This window comes from Protopterus annectens, chromosome 6.part0 (genome assembly GCF_019279795.1).
Source record: "Protopterus annectens isolate FY-2018-M chromosome 6.part0, PAN1.0, whole genome shotgun sequence".
Lineage (NCBI taxonomy): Eukaryota > Metazoa > Chordata > Ceratodontiformes > Protopteridae > Protopterus > Protopterus annectens.
The window spans coordinates 103,637,139-103,661,276 of record NC_056737.1 but is presented as its reverse complement, the minus strand read 5'-3'; the positions used below and the strand labels follow the sequence as shown (position 1 = coordinate 103,661,276).

Sequence of the window (24,138 nt, the reverse complement as noted above, 5' to 3'; positions counted from 1 at the left end):
GGTAGCTACAGAAGTGGCAAAGATGAAGACCTTCAACAATCTCCAAAGGATGACTGAGGAGGGTGACAATTGAGAGCCACTGTCAAAGGTCCTGTGGGTTTAAACAAGAGAAATGACTGTCCCTGCTCCAAGGCTTGTTTTGATATAGTCAGTGATTAGCCTTTAACAATTCTGGTGGCTAGTGTGTGATCAAAATCATCCTCGATTTGAGGGGTGCTTGCCAAGAAAGAGTACAGAACCTTTGTTATAGAAAAGTCAGTGAAGATGGTACTAAGTGCTGTTTTTCATGAGAACAAGAGCTACATTTTGATTCTGAGCAAAGATCATTCATCAGAACAGGATTTGTGACTGTGCTTTTTGCTTCTTCAATCAGAAGATGATTTTTTCTTGTGAGATGTTTCCTTTTCTTTACCCGAAGAAAGTCCCTAAAAATAGAGCTGTAGCAAGGGTGGGACAAGAGGGAAGGTATATGATTGCTGCTTTAACTTAAGTAATGATCAGCTCCTGATTTGTCCATAGGTTCATAGGTAAATAACAGGCTTTAAGGCTAGCCAGTTTCCCTTTTTGTGCTCAAATTAACCTAACCCATTTATTTAGAGATTGGTCTTAACCATCCTATGGTCGATAAATATACACTATCCTTAATGAGAATAACTGGGAATATACTATAAATAATTTGGGAGGATCCCATGCATGGGATAAAGCATTTAGGAGCTGCCTCTGTCCATTAGTAGTACATGGGGCAGGCCTGGGGTAAATTTTCAATTTCTCATCCATAGATCCAAATTGTGCTTGAATATGGACAGGGATGTCCTTTGTTTTATGTGGATAGGGAGTCTGTTCTAGGTCAGTGGTATCCACTGGAGATATACCTGCCCCTCCAAACTGTTCTGCTGATGTTGCACAAGAGTTTTAGATCCCTAGACAGAGTATTTCTGATGCCATTTGACTTGCTGATGTGCAGTGAATCCATCAGTATAGTGTCGGAAGATGCCTTGTATGCCAGACAAAGGTCACCTCTTAGCAGTCTGTATGCTACAGAGTATAGTGACAGAGCTTTGAGTTGGTCCATGTAGGACATGTTGTCTAGGTCTTTTATCCTTTTAGTATGACATCTCTGTGAGCATTCTAATTGCTGCCATGTGTCTGAACAGATACATGCAAAAGGGGGCATTATACACAATGACTGGCCTAATGAAGGCTGAGTAAAGGGGACAATGCCATCCACAGATCTAGACACAATCCCCTTTCTTTATAAGCTGTGCAATATAAAAGTACTTTTTTACAACAATTAACACATGCTGGTCAAAGGTTAGATCACTGTTCACATAAGTTCCCAAATTTCGAACAACCAGGTCAACGTTTGGGGCGTATCGTCAATATGGTAGCTCCTGGGGAGATAACTTCCCAAAAGAAGGATAAAAGAAGGCATTTTTTGGCTTTATGTTTCAGTCCATAATTCTGGTACAAGTTATTTATTTATTTGGGACAAACCTTCCTGTAGGGTGGCTAAGTCATCTGGGATTTAATGACTAGTCCTAGCTTGCAGTCATCTGCAAACTTAGTTAGCTGAAGGCCTTTGGTATGGCTTTTATTTCAGAAAAGTAGATGCCAAACAGGAGACATCTCAGCACAGATAGTTGGGTGACTCCATTTGTGACCATTCTCTTTGTGGAGTTAATTTCCCCTATTTTGATTTCCTGCATCTTATCTGTTAGCTGGTTGGCAATCCAGCAGGTGACAAAGAGGTTTACTCCAAGTTTTTCTAATATGCCTGAGTGGGGAATTGGTGTGTACCGTTTTGCTCCACCAGGTTGAGTAAGCATGAACTGAAACAGCATAAAATAGCAAGCTTTCCAACAAACAAGACACCTGGGTGAAAAATTCTCAAGTTGTTTATTTTCTGGTACCTCAGCTTTTTGCTTTCAAGGGATCATCCTTCATACTGGAGCTCCATAAATCGTCTTTACACAGCTTCAAGTCCCTTTCATGGAGAAAATCCGAAAGTAAAACACCTCCTGTCTCTTCCATGTTGCTTCTGGATGGAATATTAGTTGTCACAGCTTGCTCCATAAACACAGCAAAAAAATGATCACATCCCCTTCACTCCACAGCACATAAATGAAACAGCATAAAATAGAAAGCTTTCCAACAAACTTTTTCTATTATGCTTGAGTGGGGAATTGTGTCAAAAGTTCTGGCCAGACTGTGGTACGTGGTGTGTACCGTTTTGCTCCAGCAAGTTGAGTAAGCATGAATTGTTCTTGATGAATCCATACTGACACGGGCCCAGCATTTGGAAGCTCCTATGTTCTGATTGATTAGTTCCATGATAAGTCTTTCCATGGCTCTGTATATGAGGTTGGCCATACTTATGGGTCTGTAATTACCTAGGTCTGTGGGAGGTCCATCCTTACGCAGGGGAATGATCGTAGCTGTTCTCTATTTGCTTGGTACAAAACATGTATGGAGACGAAGAGTGAACAGTGTTGTTGGGGTGTGGATATATCATGGGTTATACTATTTAAGATGCATCCAGGGATATTGTCAAGAACAAATGATGCAGTATTTTTAGCTTCTGACAGCACTTTTAGGACTTGGTCTTGTGGGACAGCTGGAAGTGAGGCAGTTTCTGGTATATCTTGAGGAACAGATGCTGGGGAAAGAGGGGTAAAGTTAGAGCTAAATTCATCAGCCAGTAACTTTGCCATCTCTTCAGCCTCAGTATAGGTAAAATTGTTCACAATCAGCATAGTGCATTGCTGAGTTCTGCTTCTGAAATTACGAAGATAACTCTTCAGCTTGGGTAGCTATTTTAGCCTCAAACTTGGCCTTGATAGATTTTATTAAGCTCTTGAGTTGTTTGTTTATTTCAGTGATAGGGAATCTAACCTTCTGGGAATTACTCGTCTTGCCTTTGGCCAAATTATTTTTGTTTTGTTATAAAGCTTTTTGATATTATGGTTCCACCATGTGGGTTTGTTTCATGGGTTTGACCTGGTACAGCTGCCATCTATGTAGCTGTTTACATGCTGGTATAGAGTGGTGGTGTACATTTCTGCATATTCAGTGGAGTTAACTGGGTTTGGAAGGATTTGAAACTTGTCAATGTATCACTTATGAGTAGGTAGTTTGTCTTAAAAGAAATATATAAAAGTTCATTAGGTGGAAGGGATCTCTGGTTTCAATTTTATTTTGAAGGAGGCTGCTTTATGGTCAGATCTAACAAGTGATGAAGATACACAAGGGATAGTGCAAGATGGTTCCATATTAGTAAGGACACAATCCAAGATATTATTATCCCTAGTGGGTACTCTGACTAATTGTTCCAAGGTATTTGTACTGACCAAGTTAAGGAATCTCTATGCTTGTGCACTAGTGGTGATGTAGGTTTATAGATGGATAGTTTAGATTGCCTGGGAAAAATTGTACTAGGTTTACTATTGTGATGTTTAGTAACTGTAGACATGTGTTGTGGCTTTCTTGTGTCATACAGGGAGTTCTAGAGCTGGCACATATATGGTACTGGAACTTTCTGATGGTTATTTGGAGGTGAAGAACCTCTAGTGCATCTTGCTGCTTTACCAGCCTTGATGTGAGTCTCTTCTGGATGCAGACAGAGAGACTTCCATATTTTCTTCTCTGCTGCATAGTAGCTGGTCTAAACGTATGGAAGGCATTATAGCCCTGCAGAGTCACCTTTTCTTCTCTGCTGCACAGTAGCTGGTCTACATGTATGGAAGGCATTTTAGTCTTGCACAGTTGGAGTGCTCTCAACTATTTTAAATCATGTCCCACTCACTACACAGATTTCAATGTCCTCCAGGGTGAAAAGGGCTTGTAGGAAATGGAGTTTCTTGTTTACGCTTTCAGCATTATATCTAGCCATGTAGTAGCACTGCCTGTAGCAGCAAAGCATGAAACCAGCTGTACTTGGTTAAATGACAAGGATATTTAATGTATGCAGCTTTATGCACTGGAGCAAGTAACACCTTAGTACAGTTTAGCAAATCTCTGGACTACAATTTCAGAATGGAGCTTTGTTAAACTTTATCAAGGAGCTCTTTGCAATAGTTCATACAATGACTGGTATTTTTATTCCTTCTTCAACTGTATCTGGAAGTCAAAGAAGCTGATGAGTTTTTTTCTTCATCCTGATGTGATTAGGTTTATTTATTGAATTTATTTTATTTTTGAACTTTAACTTGATTGAAGGTCGTTGTCCTTAAATCTGGCCTAAGGCTGAGTAGGTGGATGACAAATAGGGGATTGCCCAGGATGCTAAATAGCCTGGCTACAGCTCTACCTCAAGGTCTTCTAAAGATGAAAAAGCAGTCCCAACACACTCATGGCAGAAATCAGAGGATTTCTAGGCAAGAGATGAGCCACAAATAGTGGCTCAGGCAGCATCACAGTTATTTTTTACTGTTGTCTTGCTACAGGAGAAAGGCCAAATCCAAATTATGATAAATGTAACTTCTTTATAGACAAAATGAAGGCCAAATGACAAACTCTGTCAAAAAGTATGAACTTAACTGAAATGACAACAAAAATCATTGAAAAGTTTTACTTCGGCTCAAGTGGAAGACAGCAAGAATGAACAAAAGACAAAATGAAGCCTGCTCATCCTAACATTCTTCTTGTCACCAACAATGGTGTAGACCTTGGATTGCAAGAACTGTCACGAATGCTTAAAAGTAACTCTGCTAGCAGCAACACCACCCGCTAGTGAGGAGGAGAAATAAAGTAAAACTCTCCTGGATAAGAATGTCTCACAAAGATCTGCCTACAGTTGTTTTATAAGTACAGGGCAGTCTTGGGGGCAACAAGCCATGAGAAAAATGGACTTTTATGCATGCATACTATAGGACTACTGAATGGACAATGCAGTATCACAGGTGTCTCTAGACTCTTCTAAAACAGGACTTTTGGAAAGCATCTGTAACCCAGCATTAATTTATAATAACAATATGCATACCTTTAATATGACTGATAAGTACACAGTGTCATTACAGCTGAAAAGCATGTATGAAACTACTGTGATGACATTACATACAAGGACCCTGTTCACATCAGTGAACAATGTCAACTAATACTTTAACCATTATTGACAGAATATCAGAAGTAACAAATCTGTCAGTTTATATAAATGCATGCAATAATAAACAAGTAACCTGCTATTATATACACACACACACAGACATTTTACACACACATATATATATATATATATATATATATATATATATATATATATATACGATCTGCCTTTTAATAATCCATTATCTAAGACTGAAAAAAACAACAAATGATTTTCTGTGTGGGTCTGCAGCTTAGACCTGCAATGAAATACCGATGCACCTGAAGTCAAATCTTGGATTACTGAAACCAGTATATTAAACTATGTTCTAGTCAAAACACTATGTTGTTGATGGCATATTGTGCATCTCTACTAAATGTGTTCAGTCTTTATGTTCCTTCAATATACCAACTCCTAAGTCAGGGCACCTTTATTTAATGCGCTGTTTGATCAAATGTATACTCTGCATCTTCGTTTTGGTTAAGCAAGCACCAAAAAATATTAATTATTCAATCCAAATTATTTCATCTGCTTCCCATATCCTTACCTCCTAGGACTTCCATAATCTTATCAATTACTTCAGGCAATTGCAATAGGAAACCTTGGAGAAAGCAAATCTGGTGCCAAGGACAACTCTTCACTCAATGCTGCCCACAAAAGAACAATGAAAAAGCACCATCTTCCAACATGTACACATCACCAGGAAAGACCCAGACTCCCATACACAAACTTAAACCTCACAGAGGGACAGACCAGCAAATGATACAGCCCTCCAACCTTTTCATGTCCAGCTGACAAATATGAGTGATTGTAAATTTCAGCACTAACATACATCCTTGGTCATGAACCTTGCCTAGGAGAACTGTGCTGTTGACAGACTGTAGTGTCCACACATACAAACATACTGATAAGTTCAAAAATCACTTGACTGATTGGCTGCTAATGCCTTGCCCACACAGGTGCTGTGTGGTCTCATGTCATCAGGCTGACACCATTTCATGTTACCCCTAGTAACTACTAGTGTGCTAGTTAATCCAGTCCTCTGCTGCTGGCTTGGTGAGTTGAAGAAGGCAAGGCTGCTTCTCTCTGTTCTGTAACAGGCCAGGAGATGGAGTTTCAAATAAAAAATATTACATACCTCAAATGGCCAACAGCCTTTGTTCGGACCAGTGAAAGGATGATGTAGTCATTTTGCTGACCCTGGAATCTGTCAACTGTTGTTACCTGGGAGACAAGGTAGGAATACAAATTAATACAAAACTTTATAATTATAAATGATGAATGTGAAAGAATACCAAAATACAAGAGCAAGTAAGTGCTCAATGTCACATCTGTCTACAAAGCACCAACAGCTTACCTGTAACAACATCAAAAGATTCAGAGAAGATAAAAGTCTATGCAGAATATTTGCTTAGCAAAGCTGACAATCTGGCCCTTTCTGCTCTCCCACTAGTCAGTCAATTCCCTGCACTAATGTTCTGCAACGTTTACAGGTGAAATGCAAGGGAAAAGTGGATCTGGCTTCTTACACTGCTGCATGTGGATTTGTTGGAAGAAGTGGAAGATGAGACACCAGATATTTCTAATATGACTAGCAACATTAAAGAATCATCAAAATCCTTTAGTTCCCACGGGTGTTGTTCGGGAGGGACTTTCCACCTTCAGAAGAATTACCTTCTTGGCTCACGCTTCACTGTACCAATAAAGGTAACAGTATTGAAACAAATCAAAAGGTGGTTTAAAGTAAAAATAGAAAGTCACTAAATGTTTTACAAACAGTGGATGCACAGGATAACGTAGTGAACATGGATTCAGTTGATTTTTTTATGGCTCGAATGTTTCTGGCTGTGAAAATAAGTTTCATAGGTTCATAGGTTCATACTAGGCTATCTGCCCGAGGGCATTTACAAGCCTAGCCCATAGTTTTGTGGCTTACTTATATGGCAACTTATTTGTCAATACAAAGACATTGGAAAAAGTAATGGGGATATACCTGAATATATTTATTTAGTTTTAGAGCTGGAGACTTTGAGATATAGGAGACATGCGCTGGACTTGTGGTATTTCCAGATTAGTCTCAATTGCAAAAGAGTGTCGAGAGGTCTCAGAATTAAAAAAAAACTTTAAAGGATATTCAAGTGAATGGTAACCTGCAGTCTGAATGGACTGCTAGTTTGGAAGAAGCGGACTTAAATTTGGTCTGTTTATTAATAAAACACAAGGAGAAAGACTTGCAGACCATACATATATCTTTGACTGGGAATTTTCACAAATTTAAATCTTTATATGTGGATCTTCCAGGACAAGATGAATGTTTTAACTGACAAAGTTAAAAAGGAAGATGCAGTTTTAGACACTCAAATAAATAACAAATCATTAGAGACTATAATGATAATCAGCAAACCCAAACCACAAATGTGCATATTTTTCCAGACGATGATTCAGCCAATAAGAATATTACATCTCAACGAGAAGTTTTTTTAGGGCACCAATCGAAATTAAAGGGAGAGCTCTTCAATCAGCATAGGAAACGGACAGGTTTGATGGAGAAATTCAAAATGGGCCATTGGACATGGAGGAAAAAGAAGAAGAATTGCTTCCCTTCAAGGAAGGGGTCCCATGAGACAGTGTGTGTTTCAGAGGATAGGTCTTTCAAATTTTTCACAACAACAGAGACAGGAATGAACCAATGATTCTCATTACTGTGCCTACAAGTGGAGGCAACAGGGGCCCAGATTCCACAACAAGCAGTGAACAATGAGTTCCTGGTAGGTGCTGTTGATAGTAATGTTTTATTGGTGACTAATCACAACCATAATGGAAAAATTCTTAAAGAAGGAATTTCAGATGTAGAAGGATGACAATTTTGTAAAAAAAACAAACCCAAAAAAAACCAAAGCAAAAACAGTAAGTACTGATAATTTCAAATATATCAAACAGATAAGTGAATAACTTTGAAAATTAAACTTTACAATGTGGTTTTGTTTTTTTTTCTATGAAGAAGGCCTACAATTATTGATATCATTACTTCTGTTAAGATGTTCACTAGAAAATTAAGTTTAGCAGCATACTTTAATAACAACAAGACTGAGTTTGGCAGGACTACTGATAGCCTGTCCAAACAGAGTATGTATATTCTTCCTATCAACATTGTTATAGAGTGCTATGAAATTAGAAGTTATGTACTCACCATAACGTTCCATCTGAGTAGGTGACTTCATTCGGATGTAACCTGTGGGTATCGGATCCGACCTCGGATCCAAGCCGGCAATTCAAAAGCTTAGGCTCCGAGCTCCTAGCTCCTCCCTCTTACCCATAACCCCTTGCCAAGCCCTGACTGACCTCAGATTGAGTTTGCCTCAAAATACTGACAACAGTACACTAAAAAAGCATAAATACTGCCTATAAAGGTCAGGGGTTGGAGGGATTAGCATCGAATGAAGTCACCTACTCAGATGGAACGTTATGGTGAGTACATAACTTCTAAATCTGAAGTAGGCAGACTTCATTCGTCTGCAACCTGTGGGACAGAGTCCCTAGCTACCTGAATCTTGAAGGCCGTCATGGAAGGATGTTTCGAGCACCGCTGAGCCAAAGGATGCTCTTCCTCTAGAAACAACATCCACCTTGTAATGAGAAATAAAAGTATGAGGCCCAAGTAGCTGCAGCAGATATCATCCAATGATACACGGGACTTAAAGGCGGCTGACGTGGAAATTGCCCTAGTAGAATGAGCCGTAACCCTCTGAGGAGCAGGTCTACCTGAAGTGTCATATGCCTGCAGAATACAATTAGCAATCCACTTAGATAGTGTGACTTTAGATACTGCTTTACCCAGAGCAAATTTAGCAAAGGAGACGAACAGCTGATCTGATTTCCTGTGGCCAGCTGTTCTGTTAATATAAAAACGTAATTGTCTATGAACATCCAAGGAATGCAACTTGTATTCTCCTTTGTTTGAGTACTTGGGAAAAAACACAGGTAAATTGATTGACTGGTTAATATTGGATTCAGAAGAGACCTTCGGAAGAAAAGAAGGATTGGTCCTGAGGCACACCCTATCAGGGAAGAAAGAAAGGTAAGACGGCTTGACACACAGAGCCTGAAGCTCAGACACTCTTCTGGCTGAAGTGATAGCTACCAGGAAGGCAGTCTTCCAGGAAAGGTACTTCAAATCAGTAGAAGCTGCAGGCTCGAAGGGAGGAGCAGTAAGGGCTTGCAGAACTAAAGACAAGTCCCAGGGTGGTACAACCTCCTTGACTGGAGGCCTCAACAAAAAAACTCCTTTGAGAAATGTTTTGCATAATTTACTGGTCATAAGGAGCTGTGTCATGACCAATGTGATAATGCGAGATAGCTGCCAATTGTACCTTAATCGTGGAAGAACTAGCCCCTTGATGAAAGAGGTCTGTTAGAAAATCCAGCACCGCTGACATAGGTGCCGAGAAAGGATCCAAAGTTCTCTGTACTGCCCATATAGAGAATCTCTTCCATTTACTTCGATAAACCTGCCTGGTGGAAGGTTTATGAGCTGCCACTAAAATGGCCTTGACCGGTGATGAGATACCGGGAGTCCTAATTAGGGATGGAACTGGAGCAGCCAAGCTGTCAACTTCAGGGTCCGCAGATTGGGAACTGACATTCCCAGAGGGTGGGAGATGAGATCCGAAATTGGATCCAGAATCCAGGGTGGATTGATTTTGTGAGACCATACGAAGGGGAACCAAGGTTGTCGAGGCCAGAATGGGGCAATGAGAATCATTCTGCTCCCCAAACTGTTGGCTTTCTGCAGAAGCCTCTGCATCAGAGGAAGTGGAGGGTAGGCATAAAGACCGGGAGGCCAAGCATGCACCAGAGCATCTCTCGAACTCCTGGTGGGGAAGCAGAGCGAAAATTGTCGCATTTGGCGTTTGAGGGAGAGGCAAAAGATCGCAACAGGGTTGCCCCAAGCAAAAAATCTTCTTCGCTACTTGAGGATTGAGAGACCACTCGTGTGGAGAAAGGATGGTGCGACTGAGCTTGTCCGCAAGGATGTTGGACTTTCCCGGAATGTGCGTTGCTACCAGAAAGCGTTTGGTGGAAATTGCCCATTCCCAGACTCTCATGGCCTCTCGACCCTGGTTCCTCCCTGTTTGTTGATATACCAGACTACTGACATGTTGTCTGTCTGAATCGCAATAGTCCCTGAAGGAAGAACGTGGTGAAGTGCTTGCAACGCCGTCTCTGTGGGATTCCACGTGCCTTGGACAATCTTTCCCGCAGAATGCCCCCCCCACCCGAGGCAAGAAGCGTCCGTGGTCACTGTGGCTCGGGGAAATGCAGCGCAAAAAGGTCTCCCTGCCAGGGGCTCCGGAGAAAGAAGCCACCAAAGAAGGGAGTCCCTGCACGCTCTGCTGACCGCAATCGGAGCGTTTAGAGAAGAACAAAGAGGGGACCACTGAACCTGAAGGGTCCATTGAAGAACCCGCATGCGTAACGGGCATGAATGAAGCGGAATAGCTGCCGCCATAGAACCTAGGGCCCTCAGGACCGAAGCTGCAGTTGGAGATGGTTGCAGGATCGCTGTCACATGACACTTCAGGCTGGCAACACGGTCTGGTGTGAGGAAGGCTCGCATTGATCTGGTGTTTAGTCTTCCTCCTATGAAATCTATAACTTGTGTGGGGTTCAGTAAAGATTTCTCCCAGTTGATCGTGATGCCCAGCCTTGGTGCTAGTTGAAGAAAGTAATCCCTGGCTGAGCACAGAAGATGCCTTGATGATGCCGTCAGGAGCCAGTCGTCCAGGTACGGAAAGACCTGTAATCCCTGGAGCCTCAGGTGGGCCGCTACCACCGCTAGCACCTTGGTAAACACCCTGGGGGCTGAGGTGAGACCAAAGGGGAGGACCCTGAACTGATAATGACTGGCTCCCAGCCGGCGCGAAGAAACCTCCTGGATCGCCTGTCCATCCGAATGTGGTAGTACGCGTCCTTGAGGTCTATGGAGCACATCCAGTCGTTCTCCCTCAAGAGGGGGAGTATAGATTGCAGGGTGACCATCCGGAACTTTTGCTTGGTTACTGACAGGTTCAGCTGGGAAAGGTATAAGATTGGTCTTAAGTCCCCCGTCTTCTTTGGCACCAAAAAGAACCTGGAGTAAAACCCTGATCCGGTTTGATCTCGGGGGACGCGCTGGATAGCTCTTTTTTCTAGCAGCTGTTCGATTTCGATAGCTGCCGCCTCCCTTTGGTCGGACCTTGGGGGCAGACCACCCCCCCCTGATCCTTAACATCTCCATGATGTCTCCAAATGAGACGTCCTCAGGAGGTGACCTAGGGGAGCCTTCCCCTTCATCCAAGTCTGTGTCTTCAGTGACGGACTCAGGGGAGTCCATGTGCCTCCTTTTGCACTTACGCTTCCGAGGTACTTCATCGGGGGGGCTGTCCGAGGAGTACTCTTCAGCAGTAGGATGTTCCAAGGGAACCACTTGGGACATTGTGGCGGGCTGACGCTGGGACCGGGTGGTGGGGCCTGGCCCAACTGCAATGGAGTGCGGATGGAGCCGTGGCAGGGACCGGGGTCCGGATGTCCTCAGTGCCCTTTCCACGTCAAAGCCGAGGGAGCCAGCTTCTAAGCCCCGAGCCGACCCCCACTCAGATCCGGCGCGACGGATCGGAGTCGGAGCCAAACCGCCGGATCCGAGAGACCCGTGCTCCGACCTGACGGAGCCGAAGACACACCAGCTCCTCGATCCGAGGCTCGCCCTCGGCTCGAGAGGTCGGGTCCGGCACCAAGCACTCAAGGGATGGGACGGATCCGAGGTGCGCCGACCCATCGGATCCGACCCACCCCGGATCCAAATCTGCCCGCCGACAGCTCCAAACCCGTGGTATGGGTCGGAGAAGGAGCCAAGGGGTGAAAAGGGGCCCCTCCCGGATGGGGGCTAGAGCCCATTTGCATTTGGGCCTGGATGAATTTCCTCATCATCCGGTCCATATCAGCTTCACTCATTGAAAATGTTGACCTAGTGGAGGCCACCAGGCGGACCTAGAGACCTCCTCCTAGCCTCCTCCTCCTCGGGTCCAGGAGAGAACCAAGGGAGTGGAGCCGAGGAGGAGGAAAGCTAGAAGGCACAGGGAGGCCGCTTAGATGGAGGAGCCGAACTGGAAGTTTCGGCTCTTGCCAGGTGCCTCTCCCTGTGCCTCTCCTTCTGTCTTTCCCTAGAGGATTCCTTCCCCTCCGGAGGGGGAGAACCCACAGCAACAGGTTGCTGAGTGGAAGGGGCAGAGGCCGAAGCGGTATCTGGAGTAAAGACCCGCCAGCACCAACTTCGACCTCCGCTCCCTCAAAGCCCGGGGGTTGAACCCTGCACAAATGGTACAACCAGATGACAGGTGTTCAACCCCAAGCATTCTTGACCAAGTGTGGCCATCTGCGGGGACAGCTTATGGCCACACTCGGTTTCGAGAACACAGCCTTATGGGCTTCAGACATCACAACCCTAAGGCCTAACACAAAACACACACAAACAAACGCAAAACCCGAGAAAATTAAATAAAGAGAGAGGAAAGCCTAAACACACTCAACACTAACTATATCAAGAACGAAAATAAAGATTTTAAAACTTTTTCTGTCAAAAAATAGTTTCTTATCTTAACCAACGCCAGGAGCTCTGGAATTCCGTAGCTACTTGAAAAGCGGCAAACGAAATCTGAGGTCAGTCAGGGCTTGGCAAGGGGTTATGGGTAAGAGGGAGGAGCTAGGAGCTCGGAGCCTAAGCTTTTGAATTGGCTCGGATCCGAGGTCGGATCCGATACCCACAGGTTGCAGACGAATGAAGTCTGCCTACTTCAGATGGGATATTACGAATGCTTTATCAAAACAGTGTAATAAAAAATTCTATAATTTGACCAAATAAAAAAACAGCACTAATTCAATTAGAATAATGAAGGCAGACAATTAGGATTCTGTAGTTATTATAACTACTGATATTTATACCAATAAAATGTTAAGTTTAACAGATGATGCAATTAATGCTGGATATAGAGATATTTCTTTATTTCATGAAAGTTGGATAGATATTAAGTTAAAAAAAATTTCACAGTTCCATTTCCTAGATTAACTGTGATATCTGATATTCCTAAACCACATACGGAGGCGAAAGAACCCCCCCTTTGAGACCAATAGCATCTGCAAGTAGTTCAAAGGCAGAACCTTTGGCTATTTTCGTGGAAAATAAATTGAAACCAGTTGTAAAAAGAATTCAAGTCTTTTGTTTTAATGTCTACATTATCAAACTTAAAGCTGCTGGTTTTAAAGATGAAGACTGGCTTGTCACTTTGGACATTTATGGTTTGTATACAGTTATACCTACTGACTTGGACATTGAGAAAATTTGTTTATTTGTGATCGTATGTATTCCATTTATTTGAAAAAATATGCTTTACTGATGATATTTTGATGGTGTGGTCAGGTAATATTGAGTTATTAAAAATATTTACTGAATATATGAATAGGACCACCAAAATGTTGAAGTTTACTTTGTGTTAGAAAAAGTTAGTGTTATTTTTTTTTTGAATATTAAGTTGAGAAAACAGTTAAAGAATGGGAAGACTTTTACATCCTTAACTATGAAAGATGTTTCAAGCAACAGTCTTTTATATTTTAATAGCATGCATCCCAGTGGCTTAAAGAGTAATGTAGTAAAGGGTCATGTGATAAGAGTAAGCAGACTTTCCAGTATGGAAGATGAAGTTTTACTGGAACTGGACATTTTAAAAACTAAGTGTAAACAAAGGGGATGCCCTGCTCCCTTACTAGATGATATAGCAAAGGAAGTAATTTCCCACAGGTCTAACTTATATAAACCCATTACAGAATATGAACCAGACTACAAAAAGGTCTTAATGAGAATACTTCCAATTCTGATGAGAGTTTAGTTTTAACTTACACTCTTGATACACTGGTTATAAAGGACATTATCAGAAACTGGCAGATTTTGGAATGTGCTCCATTAGTAAATGATATAACAGGCAATAAACCTATGTCTGTGAATAAAAGAACAAGGAATTTAAAAAAATATCTTAGAGAACATCTCTGAAGGTAGAAGGAATAGTACCATTCAAGTGAAGAGCACTTTTTCTTGCAAAAAGTGAAACCAGTGCAAGTTTATATTGTGCCCTAAAATATTGTAACTGTGAAAGCAACAACATAGTATATGCAGCTGAATGTTTGACGTGTCAATATTTTTATAGGTCGCACTACGAGAAAATTAAAATTTAGAGTTTATGAACACTGTCAAGTAATTAAGAGGAAATAGGAATGTATTATACAAACATTCAAACAAGTATAAACATTTCAAAAGATTACTTTTTTATGTTCTGGATGTTACTGACTCTAAGGTATAAATAGCAAATCAAGTTGGATGCCACTCACAAAGCAGGGCTAAATGATCACATTAATTTTAAGCGTATGCTAAAGAAACAAAAAATTGATAAAAGAAATATTAAGTTATCACATTTTTTGAAGTATATTCCATTACAGGCATTATTTTTTTTCATTTATTTACAAAAATGCACTTTATCCTTGGATTATGAATGAACTGAATTATTTTTTTTAAGAAGCAAGATTTGGACATTTTTATTGGTCAATAGATAATGAAATCATATGTTTGATGTATATTTAAACTGAAATGGTTTGTGATTTTCCATAGTCTGATGAAGTCTAATTAATTTGGATGAAAACTCTTACTCCGCCTTGGTGTATTACAATAAAGTTCAAGTTTTTTGATAGTTTGACAGCTTTTCAAGGTACTTTTGTTTTATTAACCTCCAAAACTGCAAGATCCTTAGAAATCAAGTAAAAAAAAGATAGTATGGATAGACAAATCCAACTAGTTCATCAACAATTAAAACACCCAAGCAAAGAAATCCAAAAATATTGATGTGCTACAAAGATTCTCCTCACATCAAGTAAGCAAACCCAACCTATCCTATCACCACAAGATTTCAAGCCTGACAAGTGCCCGGTCTTGACAAATGTAATTCAAAATACAACTATTAAGATCCCTGCTATCTCAACCCAAGAGGCAAATGTGTACAACAAAAAATAAAAAATCTAACAATCACTACAGAGAATCTATTCAGTTTGTGTAACAAAAATAACGAACTCCACTCACAAGAGAAATAACTACAGAATTAAAGTCAAAACTGTTGACCAACAAGCTAAAGACACATTTAACTAGTAACTGGAATTGTCCCTGTACAGCATGAAGCTTGTCATATATACACACAGCAAACAAAGCAATGCTGTATAGTTTAACATTTCTCTCCTCTCATCTTCCTTTAACACCAAGCCTTTTTGCTTTCACAGTAACCTTTCCCTGTAACTATTAAAACTACCTTACCTTAAATTGTATCTCACATTATCTCCACATTCCCCTCATATCCGTGTGTAAAACAAACTTTATGCTTACTCTTACTACCTAACATGAAATGTAAACTACTTAGAAAAAACAGGATTTTACACACAAATCCAGTAAATGTGCACTTATACTACTTGTTTGCTTATACTCTTAACTACCGCATATTTTCTTTTCTTTCGCTATTTTATGTGACAGGCTTTTCTTCCCAAGACTTTGCTGAAAATGTTTTGGATAATCCAGATGGACTATCCTGGTAAACAAATGGAAACAAATTAATAAACAGTAAGATCTGAAACGTATGTTTTAAAAGAAAGATTCTGGAGCTAGCTTGGTGACTTAGGAGGATGTTGCCCTCTGGTGATGCAAGGGTGTACTTAGGATTATAGGAGGTTACTAGGCTAATGACCCTAGGGCCCTTTCAAGCCCAGCCCAGTTTTACCCTTACTTCCACGATCAGCACCTATTGTCCCTGTCCAAGAGAGACATAGGTGGAACCCCCGGAGTGAATTTATGGTTACTCATCTAATTGTCCAGATTGCATTTGAAGAGGACCAATGAGGTGTTCTGCTTGACATGAAGCAGGAGTCTGTTCCAAAGGTGTGGTAACCTCTGGGAGACAAATCTGTCCCTCCAGCATGTTCTATTAATGTCACATACCAGGTTAAGGCCTTTAGAGTGAGTAACCTCTGTATCATTTGACTTAATGATATGCATTTCCAAAAAAGCAAGGTCAAAGACTGCCTTATTTGCAAGGCAGAGATTGCCTCTGAGTAGTCTGTATGAAATAGAATAAAATTATAGTGATTTCAGACGATCCTCATAGGACAGATGCTGAAGACCTTGAATTTTCTTTGTGAGGAACCTTTGTGGTCTCTCCAACTGCTGCAGGTGCTTGGAAAGGTACATACCAATATAAGCATTGTACTCAATTACTGGCTTGATAAGGGAAGAATACAGAAAGGTTATAAGTTTTTTCTCTGGAGATAATGCCCTTACTTATAAGATGAGCAATACGGAATGCCCTTCTTACCACTGTGGAGAACTGGTGGTCAAAATTAAGGTTGCTATCAACCAGTGCACTCAAGGTCTCTGAGCAATGAGCATGTACTTAGGGTGCTGTTACTGATGTGGTAGTCAGCAGGAACATCGCTCTTACAGAAAGGGATGATGATACATATTTTTGCATTGAGTTTAAGGCATCAATCATTTGTATGTGTAAGACCCTCTTGAGGATACTGACATCATTTGTAGATTCTCTGACCACTTCCAGTTTGCAGTCATCAGCAAACTTTGTCAGCCACAGACCTTTACTTTTAGCTTGTACTTCGGAAAAATAGATTCCAAGCAGTAGATGTCCTAGGACTGATCCCTGTAGAACACCACTGGTTACAGGTCTGCTGTTGGAGGTGGATTCCCCTATTTTTAATGCATGGGTTCTATTAGTGAGACAGTTACCAACCCATCTAATCATATAAGGGTTGATACCTAGCTGGTGAGTTTGTCAATGATGCCTGAGTGGGGGATTGTGTCAAAAGTCTTAGCTAAGTCTAGGTAGGCTGTATGCACTAAATTCCCCTCAAGGGCCTTGGTGACTGTCTCAAAGAAGTCCACCAAATTTAACAGGCATTATCTCCCTTTGACAAATCCAAATTGAGTAGGATCAAGTGTTTGGAGATGATCTATGTATTTGCTGAGAAGGTCCATGATGACATGCTCCATGGCCTTGCAGATAAAGCTAGTCAGGCTAATAGGTCTATAGTTCCCGGGGTCAGTGGAAGCACCACCTTTCTGCAAGGGGATAATGGTGGCCTTTTTACATTCAGCTGAGATGAAGCCAGTACTTAAGACTATGACTGAAAAGAGTACCCAATAGTGTTGTTAATTCTTATTTGAGCCCATGTAGGATGCAGCCCGGGATGTTATCAGGTCCCATATATGCTGTGTTTTTGACCTTAGTGTAGGCATTCACAACCTGTTCTTTAGAGATGCAAGGCAGAGGACAGGTGGTAGGGATATCATGGGATATGTGTGGCGGGGACAGAGGAGTGAAGTTTTCATACAACCTGTTGGCTAACAGGTTAGCAATGTCCACAGGCTCAGTATATGGGGTATCATTAACTTTCAGTTAGGCACAAATTTGGGTCTTTCCTTTTAGGTTACAGATGTAACTAAAGAATGCCTTAAGGTTGTCCTTAGTTGAGGAAGCTAATTTGGATTCATAGTCAGCTTTGGAAGACTTCACAAGAAGTCTTATTTGCTAGAGGGAGTGTTTCCAGTTTAGGGCTCACTCGCTCTTACTCTCAAGACATCAATTTCTTCCACTTACTGTAAAGCCTGTTAATGGCAGTTGTCCACCAGGCAGGTTCGCTCTTCCTTGAGGAGCTTGTTTTGGTCCTATCAGGTATGGCTGAGTCAATGCTGTTATACAGGTGTTTGTATAAAACATTTGTGCGGCATTCGGCACAGTTGCCAGTTCCGTCGAGGGAGGTGCAGTGAAACTATTTACACCATCCCGTAAGAGGTTATAATCTGCTTTGGAGAAGTTTTTTAGTTTAGTTGCTGCTGGGGGGGGGGGGGGGGGTCAGTTACAACAGTTACTTCGAATGAAGCTGATTTGTGGTCAGACCTCACCAGGGAAGACCTAATAGCAGGGGGTGCTAAAGTGGTCCCCCATACTGGTAAGCAGCAGATCCAGGATGCTGGCAACCCTTGTGGTGGTGTCAACCAGCTGGTCTAGGGCACTGGAGTTAATGAAGTCGAGGAACCTTGGGGCAAGTGAGTTTGAGCAAGAGTAATTTACCCAGTCAATGGATGAGTAGTTAAAGTCACCCAAAACCATGGTGTTTGGATGTATCTTGATAGATTCAAGTAGATACAAATAGGCAGAGTGGGTGTCCTGATTCATGGAGGGGGTCTTGTAGGTGGCAATGACTTAATGACTTGAATAGGTGTCCTACCAACACAGTTAATTGCACCTGAAATATCCCCAGGGAATCATGCTGTCTAATCAATCTGGAGGTGTATTTATCTTTAATGAATATTGATACACCAGCTCCTTTAGTTTTCACACATTCAGTTTGTGGTTTGAATCTCTGGAAGGAGGTGTAGCCTGATATGGCTGAGGTGCTCTCCACAGCCTTGAACCAGGTCTCCATGACTGTGCAAATGTCTATGTCTTCCAAAGTGAGGACTGCTTCTAGTGAGTGCAGTTTCATGCTAAGTCTCCTACCATTTAGCAGTATAATCGTGAGGTTGTTTTAGATGGAGTTTTTATGTTGGGAATTTTGTCCTTGGGACACTGCCTAAAAAGGAACTATGGGGTGGCAAGAGCCTTGACCAGTAGCTGAAATCCCAACACGATATGTTAATAAATAAGAATTGCAATCATTTCCTCCCAATAATGCAGCTTTGCAGGGTGAATCATATCTGCTTTACAACAGTGTATCCTACCTTTTTAAAGGTATTTATCCCATGGATGTGAAGATCTTCCTGTCATTCCAAGAAGCAAAAGATGACCTCCAGAAGTACAGCAGTCACAGCAAGGAATTAGGAATCAACAGCAGAAGAATATTTCAAACATCAGGTCATACAATGGAAACCAGGGATTTTGAAGCCAACAGCAAGACAATTTATGCTGGAACCTCTTATTTAAGAGGAGGAGGTATAGCAAAAAACAAAACAGGAGGTTGCACGCTTCAACAGAGCTGGACAGTGAGCTGTGGAGATCTCAGTTGCATCAATCAACTAATACATCTTGCTATTGTACAGAAATGTTTAACTGGAGTGGAAGTCTTCCCCTTGGAATGGTAGTATTGATTATGTGACTAACAGCTGTTGGGATTATAATGACATGTAAGAGTACATACTGCCATAATGTAACTAAAGTGATTTATACCTAGATCTAGAATCATGCTATGAGTTTTGATGTTCAGTGTATAGCAGGTTTTATGCCAGATACTAATGTGGTAAAGGGCTAGTAAATGCTTTCCAGCATTGCTGGAACGTTTTAGGAGCATAACAGTATCTTGTAAGATTCTACTGTACAGATCATATAACGGGTGGTTTCATAGCCTTTGACTTCAAAGAGTCAAACTGAAAAATGAGGGCAGGATATTGTAAGACAAGGCTCCACTGCAAATAAATTCATGAGAAAAAAGTACCCGCTGGTGTCGGTTAAATTATGGAGTGAGGAAGACACAAGACTGGCCTTCCAACTGCAGATGGCATTGTGGACTCATTAATGGGGTTTACATTCTCAGTGACTTTTTCTTAAATATATTTATTTTATTTAACATTTGTTTACTGGGAAAGTCAGACTGGGACAGAGCCCATTTTCAGCGGAGGCCTGGGGAGAAACACTCTATAAACGCATGTCTTTGGAATGTGGGAGGAAACCAGAGCACGTGGAAGAAACCCATGCGAATGCAGGAAGGACATGCAGAATGGGACATGCAGAATACAGAAAGAAGGCACCCTGGAAAATTGAACCAGAGAACTTCTTGCTGTGAGGCAACAACACTAACCGCTGCACCATTGTGCCACCCATTTATATATAAAAAATATATATAACATATACACATACATACACACGAGCATTACCTCAGTTTTATAACACAGCTGTTTTAGATATCTAACATGACTTAGGCCTGTCTCTGAGGGCTGCATGTAAGGAAACATGTGAATAGAAGCTATACACCTGTAAAGGGAAGACTTGCTGGCACAAGAAAGATAACCAAAAGGTTTATTAATTTTAATGGGTTACAGTGGTACTGCAATAAATTCAATGGTTTATACTACAGTCATGCAGGAGGGACACAACCACTGTTAATACTTTGGTTAATAATTCAGTTGGCATTACTTAAGTTAAATGTCTGGGTACTAGAAAGGTGTGCCAAAATTCAGGGCAGCTGCTCCTGCACACTCCTGTACACACATATACTTAATGCTGAGCTTCCAGGTATGAAAAGGAAATGTGTCACTTAGCATGATATGTTTTTAGGATAATGCGTTTATCCATTATGAACAGCAGTTTATACTGCTTTCATTTCTAAAAGAAATACGGTAACATTATACCATGTTCACCCTAGTATGTATTTTGAATGACTATGTAATGCATTACAGGAAAATACATGCATTATGGGGCAGCAATTTTTGGTTAATTTTAAGCCTCAGTAAAACTAAATTGCAATACTTCACTGGAAGGACAAGAACAGCTACTTGGTCATGGGTATGTGGGGAAGGGGGGATACCAGACATTCTAAGGTTTACCTTCTCTTGGACCAGTAAGAATAGGGTTCAACATACGCAGGCAACAAGTAAGAGGCAGGAGTACTGTCATACACAAGGAAATGAGGAAATGAAGCTCTGTGTCCAGGAGACCCATCTGAATTCCAATCAGCAAGATAAGCTGTCAAAATCTGGGTGTATTCTGGCATACTATGCCATTTACAAGAGTGCTATCAGAAGAGGGGTAGCTTCATTAATAACCTCATTTAAACAGAACCGTGTCATTATGGTATAGAAGACAGCTTGGGCAGGTTTTTGGAGAGCCTTGAGCTTTGCATTGTTCAGTGTTTACCACCCTTTACTACACAAGATTATAAATAACGATAGCTAATTACTGGCATTTCGGCAAATGTTAAACAGGAATTTAGCTTGTAATGTGGATGTAGTACAGAGATGTCTCAAGAGGCGGGGCCTATGCCATCAAACTACTGCATGCTGTCCCTCTACACCTGCTTGGTGTAGATGACAGGGCTAAGGAAACCAAGTCGAAAACCTCAAGTCATCCATGTTTACATGATTTCAATTTACCAAATCACATTTGAAAAAAAAGCAGTTAAAATTGTTACATACAGACAAATTAAAATAGTTAAATATGAAGTGGGCTTCTTTGAAGGTGTTTTCTTTGAGTGAGTTGATGAAGACCATCAAGGTCTGCTGGCCTTTAACTTCATTAGGCAGGTGGTTCCAAACGGCTACAGTCAGCTTCGAGAACGCTCTTTCTCCCATAAGTGTTCTGAAGCATGGGCAGGCCAAGTTAAAGTTATCATTGTATTTGCTTCTGTAGGGTAGTTTTGGACTGTAAAAGGTAGCTATACCATTAGAGGGGAGGAGTACGTTACTCTTAAAATGCTGAAAAGCAGTACACATAAAAGCAATGTGAACTTATTGTGTACTGGCAGCCATTTAGTATCTTGTAGTGATCTGCTATGATGTATGAACAGATCTGCCAACAGTATAAATCTACACATTTTGTTTACCACTACCTGAAGCCTTTGAGTGTTGTTGGATGAATGAAGAGGCAGTAAAGGTTGTCTGTATTCAAGCCTGGAAAACGGAACATCTCTTGCTATGGTTTTATAGGCAGTAGGCAAAAGATGTGTAATCCTAATCCTGTGCCGTACTTTTAACTGAGATTATACTGTACAGGCATTCTAGGGGGCATTGTTAAACACATATTCTCTCTCTTCCTGGAAAATCATTTTAATTAATGCATTTTTAATTTTAAGTGCTAATACGCTGGTCAGTATGTATATTCCATACTCTACTGATGTTTCTCAACTTAAATAATGGATGACTTTTACAATGCATATAACAGGTTACCCCTTACTGTACTTTTCTTCATAAATCGATAAGCTTAAGGCTAAACTGGACTGTTGCATTGCTGTAATTAAATTTGTTTCTGCTACTTAGGAGCTGGTCAGATGTGTTTTCTACTATGGCGCCCAGTTTGCAGTCATCTGCAAACTTTGTCAGCCATAACCCTCCTGTGTTTGCTTGTACTTCGGAAAAGTAGATTCCAAACAAGAGTGGGCCCAGGACTGATCCCTGTGGGACACCACTTGTGACAGGCTTTGAGTCTGACATGGCGCCAGCAATTCTGACCCTGTGGGTTCTGTCACTCAGCCAGTTTGCAACCCATCTTGTGATGTATGGGTTAACATTTAAGCTGATGAGTTTTTCAATGATACCCGAGTGGGGTATTGTATCGAGGCCTTAGCCAGATCGAGGTAGGCTGTATGGACTGCCTTTCCCTCATCAATGGCTTTGGTGACTGTTTCAAAAAGTCAACCAAGTTTAAAAGGCATGATCTGCCTTTGACAAAGCCAAACTGGGTTGGATCCAAAGCCTGCAAATTCCTATGTCTTTATTTATGAGGTCCATTATGATCCTCTCCATGGCTTTGCAGATAAGGCTTGTCAAGCTAATGGGCGGTAATTTCCAGGATCGGTGGAGGCACCGCCTTTGTGAAGTGGGACCACAGTTGCAGTGCGCCACCCTGGGTGCGTATCCAGAGGTAAGACTTTGATTAAACAGCTGTCCTAGCTGTGGGTTTAATTCCTCATTGAGTTCGTGGAGCACACAGCCGGGGACACCATCAGGTCCCATGGATGCTGTGTTTTTGCTTTGGAGAGAGCAGTTCTCACTTGGGCTGGAGATGTTTGGGGGCTGCAATCGATTGATATAGATATCTCTCCTATTGGGGAGGGGAGAAGTTTGCACTGAACCTGTCAGCCAGTATGTTGGCAATGTCTGTAGGATCAGTAATCTTCACATCATTTTGAACTAGTTCTGAGCATATCTGGGAGTTTCCTCCTAGGTTTCTAACATAGCTAAAGAGGGCCTTATGATTGTCTTTTGAGTCTTTAGCTATTTTTCTCTCAAATTTGCTTTGGATGATTTTATGAGAGCTCTTAGTTTTTTACTTATAGTGATCAAGGGTGTCTTACCTTTTAAGGATTTTGCTCTATCTTGTAGTAGCTTCCTCCTTTTGTTGTAGAGTTTGTTTATGGCTGGGGTCCACCAGACTGGACGCTTGCCTTTGGTACAAAGAGTCTTTGTTTTGCTTGGGATTGCCTTATCCATGCAGTCCTGCAGGTGCTGGTAGAAGGCATTTGTAAGTGATTCAGCGGCTTGAGTACTGTTTTCCGCCTGCTCGGGGGCCTTAAAGGAGACCACACTAGTCTTTAGAAGTGTGAAGTCGGCTTTTGAGAAGTTCTTTACTGTGGTCTTTTTTATTTCAGGTGGGGGTGGGATGAGGACCTCCAGCGAGATTAGTTTGTGATCTGATCTCACCAGTGAGGGGTATACTTCCGGTGTTGAACATTGTGCTCCCATGTTCGTGATGATGAGATCAAGTATGTTATCTCCTCTTGTGGGAATGGTGACTAGTTGTTCCATGGCATTTGAGTTTATGAATTCCAGGAACTTTTGGGCTAGGGTGTTTGGGCTTGAGTAGTGTTCCCAGTCTATATTTGGGTAATTGAAGTCACCTAGTATGATGGTGTTTGGTGATACATTTATCCCTCTAGTGTTTTCAGGAAGGCCATGTGAGGTTCCTGAGTTTGTGAGGGTGGCCTGTAACATGCTACAATTTGCAGAGCAGTCTTGCCTACGGTTAATTGCACCTGGATGGTCTCCGATGCATCATGCGTTGCCACCAGTCTTGAGGTGTGGGTGTCCTTGATGAATATGGATACCCCCCCTCCTTTCTTGGTATTTTCCTGATTTTGGGGCCGGACGCATGATATGAGGTAAAACCTGATAGTGCTGGGGTGCTCTCAGGAGCCTTGAACCAGGTTTCTGTCACAGCACAGACATCGATGTTCTCCATACTGAGAAGGGCCTCGAAAAGTGCATTTTGAGATTTAGA

The 24,138-nt window shown here is 41.6% G+C and overlaps 1 protein-coding gene across 3 annotated transcripts in view; it reads right to left on the bottom strand.

The window, feature by feature from the left end:
- AQR (aquarius intron-binding spliceosomal factor) overlaps positions 1–24,138 on the bottom strand; it is a 2,539,865-nt gene that overhangs the window by 197,896 nt on the left and 2,317,831 nt on the right. For all 3 annotated transcript variants that reach the window (XM_044073871.1, XM_044073874.1, XM_044073872.1), the window contains one exon: positions 6,219–6,304. In XM_044073871.1, coding sequence (XP_043929806.1) covers positions 6,219–6,304 — 86 coding nt within the window. The remainder of the gene's footprint in view (positions 1–6,218; positions 6,305–24,138) is intronic.